This window comes from Eurytemora carolleeae, unplaced genomic scaffold (assembly GCF_000591075.1).
Source record: "Eurytemora carolleeae unplaced genomic scaffold, Eaff_2.0 scaffold304, whole genome shotgun sequence".
Lineage (NCBI taxonomy): Eukaryota > Metazoa > Arthropoda > Copepoda > Calanoida > Temoridae > Eurytemora > Eurytemora carolleeae.
In genome coordinates, this window is record NW_019396345.1 from 233,699 (window position 1) to 245,677 (window position 11,979).

The 11,979-nt window shown below is 35.1% G+C and overlaps 1 protein-coding gene across 2 annotated transcripts; it reads right to left on the reverse strand.

The window, feature by feature from the left end:
* Positions 1-1,284: 1,284 nt before the first annotated feature.
* LOC111701410 (D-aspartate oxidase) lies at positions 1,285-11,979 on the reverse strand. 2 transcript variants are annotated; one of them, XM_023472691.1, is made up of 10 exons: positions 11,820-11,979; positions 10,728-10,843; positions 10,313-10,345; positions 9,082-9,319; positions 8,883-8,966; positions 8,530-8,579; positions 5,605-5,672; positions 5,161-5,275; positions 3,248-3,337; positions 1,285-2,610 (listed from the first exon to the last, which is right to left on the reverse strand). In XM_023472691.1, the coding sequence occupies exons 1-10, from the start codon at positions 11,947-11,949 to the stop codon at positions 2,479-2,481; spliced, it is 1,056 nt and encodes a 351-aa protein (XP_023328459.1). In that variant the 5' UTR covers positions 11,950-11,979; the 3' UTR covers positions 1,285-2,478. The 2 variants fall into 2 exon arrangements, with proteins under 2 accessions (XP_023328459.1, XP_023328460.1); XM_023472692.1 differs by lacking the exons at positions 1,285-2,610; positions 3,248-3,337 and adding an exon at positions 4,619-4,696.

Here is an 11,979-nt window from a genome sequence, read left to right on the forward strand (position 1 = left end):
TTTGTTGTTTGAATGCACAACTTATAAAGGCCGGATGTACAATTTTGGTAGATCGGATGCACAACTTTTGAAGGTCGGATGAACAAAAAAGTTAGTATATCCGACCTACTGTAGGTCGGTTGTACAGCTTTCTCAACTTGGTTGCACTTTTCTGTATGTCGGACGCACAATAACTGTGTTAACCTAACCTAACCCCACACAACGGCAACAACTTTGAAATTTAAATAAATGTGGCCACAGCGCTCGGCCCCTTAGATTGTCCTAATCACAGAGCTCGGCCCAGAAATTGTCTCAACCTAACCTAACCCCACATTTTTGTTATCACTTGGGTCATTTTTATACATGTGGCCGCAGCGCTCCGACCTACTAAAGTTGTGCATCCGACCTCCAAAATCTGTGCATCCGATCTACAAAAAGTGTGCATCTCACCTATTTAAATATGTGTGCAACCGGAACATAGTACTGTCAACTACAAACTGACAATATGTGCAGAACCTGCGTAGGTCGGATAAACAAAATAGAATGTACATCTCGACCTACAGCTGGTATGGTCCGATGTATCGTAAGACGGAAATGCTGTAGGACTCCAGCTTTCCGTATTTAAAGGGTGTCACAAAAAACGTGGGAATTCAGTGACGATTTCGAAATCGTTTTTTTTAAATAACTCTTTGATTTATTACAGGGTGTCCCACATCATATTGGATCGTGTTAAAGCTTTAAATTGCGATTTCCGGGAATAATCAGAAAATCTAAAAAGAACAAATCATTAAAAAAACTTGTATATTGCTAATATAATGATTTGCATTCAGAAAATACTAGGTCTTTCGAGTATTATCTGCGTATTAACATTACAATTTGGAGATAATCTAATATCATAAAAGACGCTCTGATACAGGGTGTCCCACGAAACGTGACAATAGCAAGACGACTTGAAAGTCGTCTTTGGTATTTGAATTTATTTGTGACATTTAGTCTTCTATCTACTTTAACATGTATGATTCTTGAAACAATTATCACATAATTCTCCTAGCCCTGACATTTCCAAAAAGTGGTCTGCGTTTTTTGTGCTTTCAATATTACCGGAGATATAAAGAGTTTGGTTCAGATTTCAATTTTGTTAAATAAAAGCAAAATTGTCGAAATCTGAACGAAATTCTTCATATCTCGGGCAATATTGAAAGCACAAAAAAGGCAGACCACATTTTGGAAATGGCAGGACAAGGGGAATTTTGTGATTATTATCTCTAGAAATTTACTTCTAAACTTAAGTTGACAAATAAACGCAGCAAATTATATCAAAAATCAAGACGACATTCAATTCGTCCTGCATACTGTCATGTTTCGTGGGACACCCTGTACCTACTGGGAAAGCTACAATCCGTAAGTTTTTCGTCTGCTATATATATATATGTTTCCAATTTGTTTGTTTATGTTCTGACTGCAGTCTGCATAACAAACAGAGTACACTTGTCCGTCTTCACTGTCATCTCGCAGAGACATTATAGACACATCTTTACAGCTTTACCGTTTTCACAAATTAAACTCCAGTAGACATAATAATATTATGGCTTTTGAAATCAGGTAATGCAATGCTAATTTCTTTACAAAGATTATCTCGAATTCGTCACTGAATTCCCATGTTTATTGGGACACACTGTTGATGGTTTCTACAGAAGAAAATGGACACTAAGACAGTAGATGTGTAATGAGAAGATAATTATTTTGATTTAAATGATTGGGTCTAGAAGGTCTAGAAGGTTCTAAAAATATTTTACTTCTATTTCGTCCCATTTTTATTATTAAAAAACATAATTTTTTTATTGCGGATAGAGGATAAATATTATATATTGGTAAAGATCCATAGTTTTTTTCGTGTAGAGAATAAACAGGATTACCCATAAAGGATGAGACTCTAATACGACTTAAATTTTTGTCTTAAATTATCATTTTAATGATTTAATAATGATTTAGCAAAGAAAAGAAATATTCTTCACTTGCCAGGAACCAGGAATGTAAGGAATAAGACTAAATGAAGTCCTTTGCAGATAAACCTGTAGCTTCTGAACTAGAGCTTACTCCGGGTACAGAGAATGTAGGTCTAGATCCAGGTATGTAGATGATTTAGTTTTGAAACAAGAGTTTACTCTAGTTAGAGGATTTAGTTTGAAACTAGAGTTTAATCCAGGTAGAGGATTTAGTTCTGAAACTAAAGTTTACTCCAGGTAGAGAATGTAGTTATAGAACTAAAAGTTTACTCCTGGTAGAGGATATAGTTATAGTCTATAGAACTAGAGTTTACTCCTGGTAGAGGATATAGATCTAGAACTAGATTTTACTCCGGGTAGGGGATATAGTTCTAGAACTATGATTTCACTCCGGGTAGAGGATATATTTCTAGAAACAGAGTTTAATCCGGTTAGTGGATAAATTTAGTTCTAAAACTAGAGTTTACTCCGAGAAAAGGATGCAGTTTTAAAACTAAAGTTTACTCCGGGTAGGGTGTGTAGCTGGTGTAGGGGGAATCAGGTTTTCCAATATTTTCACAACATCTCCGGCGCATCCCCAGCATAGGGTTATCCCGCTTCCTCCATGACCGTAGTTGTGAATTATCTAAATAAAGAAATTTTGCGTATCTTCATGTGTGTATTAAATATATGTTCAAGACGACATTCATAAATCTGGGAAACAGGAGCGAAGTGTAAATATTAAAGTTTGCTTGTGCACTGTATTTACAACGTAAAAGCTTTTATAGGTTATTAGGTATAAAATCATTGAAGTATGCATTTATTTTTGTTAGATAAAAGAGTACAGCTTTAAGATAATGAAGACGACAACATAAAAATAAAAAATAGAACATGGTTCTTGATCTAAAATATTTGTTACGTTAAATACCGATCCACAACAGTCCAAGGGTCGACACTTTTAAATAGCACTTATCCGTGTTTCTTCTTTAGTTCAACGGAAAAAGAATCGATCGATTAAATTTATGGAAATTTGTCCAATGAGAGGTTTGTGTGATGAAAACTTCGATTAAGATATCAAATCTCTTGAATAAAAAGCCATTCAATGTGAATATTCAACCGCTATCTCATTCTCAAACACAAGTTCCAAGTAGCTTCAAGTAAACTCTTTTATTACGAACGATTTTAGTTTATTTCCTTTAAAAATTGCTGTGATATATATTGTTAAATGTCCTTGCTTAGGAGTTGAAGATATTTTATTAAAAGCGAAGATAATTATGGTTTACCTTTCCATCAGGATGATGTTCTAGTTCAAGCCGTACTCCTCCTCTCCTACATGGTCTCAATCCAACCTTCTCTGATACTATCTCACAATCCTAAACATGATCTATCATTCTCCTCCTATCCTGCAAGTTCTCACCCCAACCTTCTCCGATACTATCTCACAATCATAAACATGATCTAATATTCTTCTCCTCTCCTATACATGGTCTTAACCCAACCTTCTCCGGTACAATCTTACAATCCTAAGTATGATCTTTTCTTCTACTCTTCTCCAAACATGATCTCAACCCCTCCTTATCCGATAAAATCTCACAATTCTAAACATGATCTATCCTTCTCTCTTCCATGGTCTTAACCCAACCTTCTCCGATACAATCCTATAATCCTAAAGATGATCTATCCTTCTCCTCCTCTCTTACATGGTCTTAACCCTCTCCATCTCCGATACTATCCTATAATCCTAAAGATGTCCTACATGGTGTCAACCCAACCTTCTCCGATACAATCTCACAATACTAAAGATGATCTATCCTTCTCCTCCTCTCTTACATGGTCTTAACCCTCTCCATCTCCGATACTATCCTATAATCCTAAAGATGATCTATCCTTCTCCTACATGGTGTCAACCCATCCTTCTCCGATGCAATCTCACAATACTAAACATCATCTATCCTTCTCCTCCTCTCTTACATGGTCTTAACCCTCTCCATCTGCTATACTATCCTATAATCCTAAAGATGATCTATCCTTCTCCTACATGGTGTCAACCCAACCTTCTCCGATACAATCTCACAATACTAAACATGATCTCTCCTTTTCCTCCTCTCTTACATGGTCTTAACCCTCTTTATCTCCGATACAATCTCACAATTCTAAACATGATCCATCCTTCTCCTCTTCTCCTACATGGTGTCAACCCAACCATCTCCGATACAATCTCACAATCCTAAACATGATCTATCCTTCTCCTACTCTCCTACATGGTCTTAACCCTCTCCATCTCCGATACAATCTCACAAGCGTAAACTTGATCTATCCTTCTCCTCTTCTCCTACATGGTGTCAACCCAATCTCCAATTCTAAACATGATCTATTCTTCTCCTACTTTCCTACATGGTCTTAACCCTCTCCATCTCCGATACAATCTCACAATTCTAAACATGATCTATCCTTCTCCTCTTCTCCTACATGGTCTTAACCCTCTCACTCTCCGATACAATCTCACAATCCTAAACATGATCTATTCTTCTCCTCTTCTCCTACATGGTATCAACCCAACCTTCTCCGATACAATCTCACAATCTTAAACATGATCTATTCTTCACTTCTTCTCCTACATGGTATCAACCCTAGCTTCTACGATACAATCTCACAATCTTAAACATGATCTATCCTTCTCCTCTTCTCCTACATGGTATCAACCCTAGCTTCTCCGATACTATCTCACAATCCTAAACATGATCTATCCTTCTCCTCTTCTCCTACAATGGTCTCAACCCAACCTTCTCCGATACTTTCTTACAATCCTAAAAGGCAAGGTTGTAATGCAAGGAAAGTTATTTCGGAGGTGTACGCATCTTTTGTACTGCAATGTACTTTCTCTGGGTGATAATGTAAACACAAGACGGATGTCAAAGCCTGACATGGGATCCATTTTTCACATAAAAAATCAATGAAATATTCTGGTCATAGGAAACTTTTATGCGAATTATCAAAATTATCAAAATTTAATGCTTTTAACCTCCTCGGATACTAAACGAACACTGATGCATCTATTCTTGTTTACAAATTCCGCCCAGAGAGAACTGGGTTCAATATGTACGTAGAGTATATGCAACTGCAATTAACTTTCCTTGCATTACAACCTTGCTAAAGGGTATCATTCCAATCTTTACAAAGTTCTAAAAAATAATACCTTAACGTTAGGACAAAAGTTTCCGCATCTTTCCAAAATCTTTTGCGTATTTTCTTCGGTAACTGTTGTATCATAGTTACCCTTAATATTCACTGATCCCAAAATTACAGAATCCCTGAAAACAAGAATAAAAACTCAGATTTTTTTTAAAACGTTTATGTAAGATACATCCTTTAATTCAACTAAAATTTGTATTAATAATATTTTCAAAATCTATATTTTAGTTTATCAATTTCGTAAAACAGGTTAATAAAAGTTTTGAGTATCCTAAATATTTAAATTTTGTTTGTCTATTAAAGGGACTGTAAGCGAATTTCAAGTGATCCTCCTCAAAAAATGTTCCAAAAATCACAATTTATTATGTGTTCACAATCCTTATCCGCCCCCCCCCCATCTCTCCCATCTTATAAGTTAATGATTTACCAAGAGTGTTGTACAATGTACCTATTTGGTATAATATATGCCCAGGAATCAGGTCTAGCATCCATCAGAGTTTCTTTAACATTCGGAACCTATTAAATTATATTTTACGTCTTTATTTCGAGAAGTCCCCCTTCAAGCATGATTTTATCTTTAAAACTCCTTTCATTGAATTGATTAAAAGCCTAATAAAATATCCGTTGAAATCATCGTTTAAAGGAATTATTGAACCGCTGTGCTGTACATTATGGTCTGCACCGCCCACTGTTAGAACTGAGTCCTGGCCAGGAATATCTAGACGTGCGACCTACAAGCCATCGACGATCGACGATCATCGATTCAATCAAGTTTATTATTCCAAATAATCCATTGCGCTTTAGATCCCAATTTGATTGATTAAATATAATTTTTTCTTATTTATACTTTTTGAATAAAAAAGTAGGATTATGCAACTGTGTAATTTTAAAGATTGTTGAATTTTAGACCAAAACGCAATGGAATTCAAATTGCAAAAACAGGACCTGGACACATCTATGATCTGGCCCTGGTTAGTCCAGGCCCCAGGGTGGATTGTTTTTCAAGTCGCACGCGAAAAATATTTAGGGTCCGGGCTATGGCAGCAGGATTTGAGAATAAATGAACAGAGATCAGCTTTTAAATTGATGAATAGATTAATGGAAGAATAATGGTAGAGACGCAAGAGTTGCGTGTTCTAAGTTTTTTATCATGATTACACAACATGATAGAGAGGTTATATATCGTCTTCAACATAATAATTTCATTGATCAGAAAGATCTCAAATTATCTTTTTATCGACATCTTCCAACCTAGTTTCAATATGTCTATTCTACATAACGTATTTTTCTGTTAATCCTAAATAAGACCAAATTTTAAAGGGATTGTTAAAGAAAAATGAGACATAATTGATATATATTTTTATTTGATAAAATAAAAGGGATTGTACACAATATTAAAGACGATCCTCCATTTTGTTTCGATTGAAGTCAGTAACAATGAGAAAAATATCGTTGTTTGTCTAAATCTGACAATTATATTCATTATTTGTGCAGCGTAATTTAAATCCTCGTGCAATTTTAACAGAGAACCCACAGAAAATTATCAAAAACACGATCATATCTAGTTCATTCTTGAATCTTGATCAGACAAAGGGTTAAATGGTGCAGTTGCGAATTGGACATGCCACAAAGGGTCACTTAAAATCCCATGGACAATCCCTTAAAAAATCATAAGAGATTAACCCCCCATCTCCTCTCAATACTGATGATTAATTGATAGATCGTGGCAAGGATTTCTATGATAAAGAGTTACAAATTACATCCAAATAAATATATCCATATATCCTATCCCCTGTCAACTACACAACTATCAAGCTGAGTAGAAAATGAGATAAAAATTCATGTCCTTCTAAAGTTCTGATGCTGTCTCATCCGACCTATGAATTTTCGTATTTAAAAAATTTTCAGATTTGACTAAACACTGACATGAAGTTTCTTTTAACTTTAGGTCGGTTTACATGTTCTCACCCTTGTTTAAGTTCAGGGGTTGTTTATTTGATGTTGTTACAAAGCCAATAGTTTTGCTATAGCTTATGAAATCACTAATTTCGTTAAATGTGTCTGTTTACTTGATTCTGCAAGTAGTCTTCCTATTGAGTAATTTTTTGATGATGAGAAACCTATCATATTCATACAGAGCGTCATATCATATTAGATTTAAGCTTTAACGCCAGAATACGCACATAATACTCGAAAAAAACTGTTATTTTTTTAATGCAAATCTTTATATTAGCAATTTACAACTTTTAAAATGATTCGTTCTTCTTAAATTTTCTGATTAGTCCCGGAAAAGGCAATTTGAAGCTATACCACGATTCAATATGATGTGGGACACCCTGTATTAAAAGAAGACCACGGAGAATAGACTAGGCAAGAGCCCAAAACTTAAGATAGGGTATCGTTATGGGTACCCGGGTTTCACGAATGGGGTTAGGCAGTTTTGTCGATATAAAAATTTTTGTTATAAAAAAATCATTTTATTTGGTTTCTCTTCTTCATATTCTCCATTTTTTAATCTCTTAAATCAAAATCTACACAAATGTTAAAACTCCAAAAAGGAAAACTCGGAAGTTTCGTTCAACTATACTATTTTAAATTTCGGGCTCAGGGTAAATTTGAATGTGTACTGTAAGTATACTCTTGAAAGTTCTACACATTGACACTGTACAATGTACAGGCTCGTATTATATATATAGTAATCGTTCATATTATAATCCTGTCTGTACTCTGTATAGGTTTTTATTTTTTTTATACGAAACATTGACAGTAGCGAGACGATTTAGAAGTCGTCTTCTATCCTTGAATTTATTTGAGACATTGAGTCGTCAACCTCCTTTCAACTGTATGTTCGTAAGACAATAACAACAAATTCTCCTAGTTCTTGGATTCCAGGATGTGGTCTACCTTTAATGTGATGTCCATATTATCGGAAATATTGAGAATTTTGTTCCGATTTCAATTTTAATAAATAAAACCAAAATTGTCGAAATCGGCACAAAAAAGGCAGACCACATTTTGGAAATGGAAGACTAGGGGTATTTTGTGACTATAGTAACCCTAGAATTTTACCTCTAAAATTTGGTTTACGAATAAATGGCGTAAATTACCTCTAAGATCAGATTGCTAAACTGTCATGTTTCGTGAGACAACCAAGTATATGTCGAATAAAGGGTAAAATAAAATGAGTTGCATGTATCTTTATCCTTTTATATATTAGAAAATTATTGACTTTGTCTTAAACAGTTTTTTAATAAAAATGATTAAAAGTTTGGTTCTAATTTTTCTTACAGTTATTTATGATAAATAATGTACTTGAATTTCAAAGCTTTTAAAACAGTTGATTTTAACAATTTGATGCAGTTTGCGCATTTACCTTAGCTCTGATCACATGACCTGAGATAGGATACATGTTTGAGTCCCCACCTAAATCAGAAGTATTTTTGAAATGGTAGATAGGTAGGTAGGTAGATAGGTAGGTAGGTAGTTAGGTAGGTAGGTAGGTAGGTAGATAGGTAGGTAGGTAGGTAGGTAGGTAGGTAGGTAGGTAGGTAGGTAGGTAGGTAGGTAGGTAGGTAGGTAGGTAGGTAGGTAGGTAGGTAGGTAGGTAGGTAGGTAGTTGGGTAAGAAAGTAAGCAGGAAGGTAGGTTGATAGAAAGGTTAATGGGCAGGTAGGTACTGATGTAGTGTTGGGTAAATATCTAGAAGTTAAAGAAGTTAATTTAATACCTAGAGTTTCAGCTCCTAGTCCAGAGCAGTTAATGATGATATCTGAAGTTTGAAACAACTCGGGAAGACTTTTGGCTCTCTTTTCTAAATATAAATTTAATTAATTTAAACAAATCAGGAGAATCTATGCGTTTAAGCCGCTTTGCACTTATTTTCAAGTAAAAATTTTAGCATTAAAACATAAAAATTCTTCTATTACCAACTAGTTTAACTCCATTGTTCTGTAACCAAGAATAGAATACTGGTAGGACGAGACTGGCCTCGAAGGTAAAAGAGAGAAATGATCTTGAAACCATATCCTGAGAGTGCTTGAACCCTAGGCTGGTCAGACTGAAAGGATCCTTGGATACAGAGTAGGCTAGAACATTGTTCTGCCAGGGTAGGTTCAGGACTGCAGGGTTCGTGTCAGCTTCACGCCCTGTCATCATACATAATCCCTTAAAGGGATCGTTCAGTTTATAGTTGATGATGCCCTTTATAACAATATGACCTTAAAGGGACTGTAGGCGCAATTTCAAGTGACATGTACGATTCACAACGGTAACCTTGAAAGCCTGGAACAATCAAGTGCATGAGATATCCATTATTTTCTCTTTGAAGATTGATTATTTTCAATTGTGGTTTCTCTATAAAAGTGAGACATTCGGATGGAAGAAATGAAAACAATTGTTAGAAAACGACGGTATTATTGATCAAATAAAGGGTTAAAGGGTACAGGTGTGAATTGGGAAAGCCCCACGGGCAGCCGTAGTACATTTGAATTTCCGAGCCGGGTCAACCTTTTCGGTCCCAGTTTGTACTGTACCTAGTTCTGTGGAAAGGACTAGCCGGTGCAACAAGGTTGACGCGGTCAGACTTTATGCACCTTGAAAGCCTGGAACAATCAAAAATGCATGAGATATCCATTATTTTCTCTTAAAAGAATGCATATTTTCAATAAAAGTGAGATATTCGGATCGGATGGAAGAAATGAAAACAATTGTTAGAAAACGACGATATATTTATATTATTGATCAAATAAAGGTTTAAAGGGTACAGGTGTGAATTGGGAAAGCCCCACGGGCAGTCGTAGTACATTTGAATTTCCGAGCCGGGTCAACCATTTCGGTCCCAGTTTGTACTGTACCTAGTTCTGTGGACAGGACTAGCCGGTGCAACAAGGTTGACGCGGTCAGACTTTATGTCTCATATAGGTTGAATTTACTTTTACTAAAGGGGCAGAGGTGCGTGGCCATTTAATTTTTTTTTAAAGAATCTAAATACCTTGAACTCGCTTTCCTCAACAAAGGTATGCCAGAACAACACTTAAGTTGTTAAAATTTCATATTGGTTTAATTTTAACCTATTGCATATTGAAGAGGGAAAAAAGCTAAATTCGTGAATGATATTTTTGGCAAGATTGATGAATATAATTTTAGGAATGTTTTTACCTTTGTTAGCTCCTGCTGTATCTCTGCAACCTCCTGATCAATATTTAATTCAATTTAAAAAAAGTAGTGATGTCCAATCATAACTCCGGAACCCCAGTACCGATTTGCCTCAAATTTAGCTGGAGGAACTCGTTAGAATCAACTAAATGTTCTTAGCTTGGAAAAGCTGGGTTCCCAAGCCAGTTCTGAACTTTTGTATATCCCTTCAGAAATCACCAATAGTTTTTTTTTGTAATTCTAAATTGGATAGAAAATCATTTTATACAGGGGGACTCATAAAACTATGGAATAGAAGACGACTCAAGTTTTGGTTTTAAATATTCCAATGAACATGAAACAACAGAAATTGTGCAACGTAAACCTTCCTTTTTCACAGTTTTATGGGACTCACTGATATTAAGATTAAATATTGTCCCTGGTCGGGTTGGGATCTCCAGAGTTTAAGGAAGAATGAATATGTTTCTCCGGACCATCTACTGACCAGGTGGGCTGGAGTATCCGGGTCCAGGGTGGGTTCCCACCATCCAGCAGCTTTAATATACAATATTGAGACATGGAGAATATAAACTAGAAGAAAGGGGATAAATAAAACATGAAATAATTGCAAACGTAAAAGGTAAGATTTGCAAGAGGAATGATAGAAGAAAAAAGGTAATAACCGGGGGTTGGAGAAAGGAAAAAATAAGGAAATAATAAGAAGTAACATAAAGAAATTGAGCCGTTGCAGCAAACTCACATTTTCTAATCCCTATATCTTTGCAACCTGACGATGTAAACTTTTGATATTTCAAACTTAGATAATTTGATCTAACATAATTTATAGTTTGAAATATCTAATTTCTTCGACATTGTGTTGCAAAGATAGCAAAGATATAAGGATTATAAAAATCAGAGTTTGTGGCAAAGATTCAATTCCTTTGAGAGAAGAAAACGGTATAAGAGAGTGTAAGGAAAAATATGAGGAGAAAGAAATGAAAATACAGAGAAGTGAAAAGAAAATTAAAAACAAGGGATGGATAAGTAGGATGCAAGAAGCAAAGAAATTATCGAAGATAAAAATTGAGCGAAAGTAAGAGAAATAAAGGAAATAGAGCGAAATAGTAAAATATTAAGATTGGCTAAAGGAAAGTAAAAGGAAACGAAAACTGCCCCATGTCTTAAATGTATTCGATTAAATGAAAATTTGTAATTTTGTAAAATTGTAAAAATTTGTAAAAAGGAAACAATCATAGGCTCATTCTAGATTTAAATTTATATTTATCACAAAACAAGTGTTTTAAAGACTATATCTGTAACCTTAACTATTTGATCTAGCAAAACTGAAAGTTTGAAAAATTAAAGGCTTTAGGTTGCAAAGGTGTAAGAATTAGGAAATCAGAGTTTGATGCGAGTAATCAGTTCCTTAGAAATTTTTAAGAAGCGAGATATTAAATAATCTCAAGTTGAGGAGCTGTAAAGTTAGCTCGACCATTATAATTCGGAAAGATTAAACATATGGCCTTCTTACCGATATCTGAGGTTGTGTTAGGACTAAATTTCTCCGCTAGGACGGTTATCTCTAGATCAGGAAACCTTCTCTTAATCCTGAAAGCAGCTGTGGTTCCGATTATTCCAGCACCGACAACGGTTACCCGCATTTTTCTCACTGCTTTTTCTGGAATTTTTTA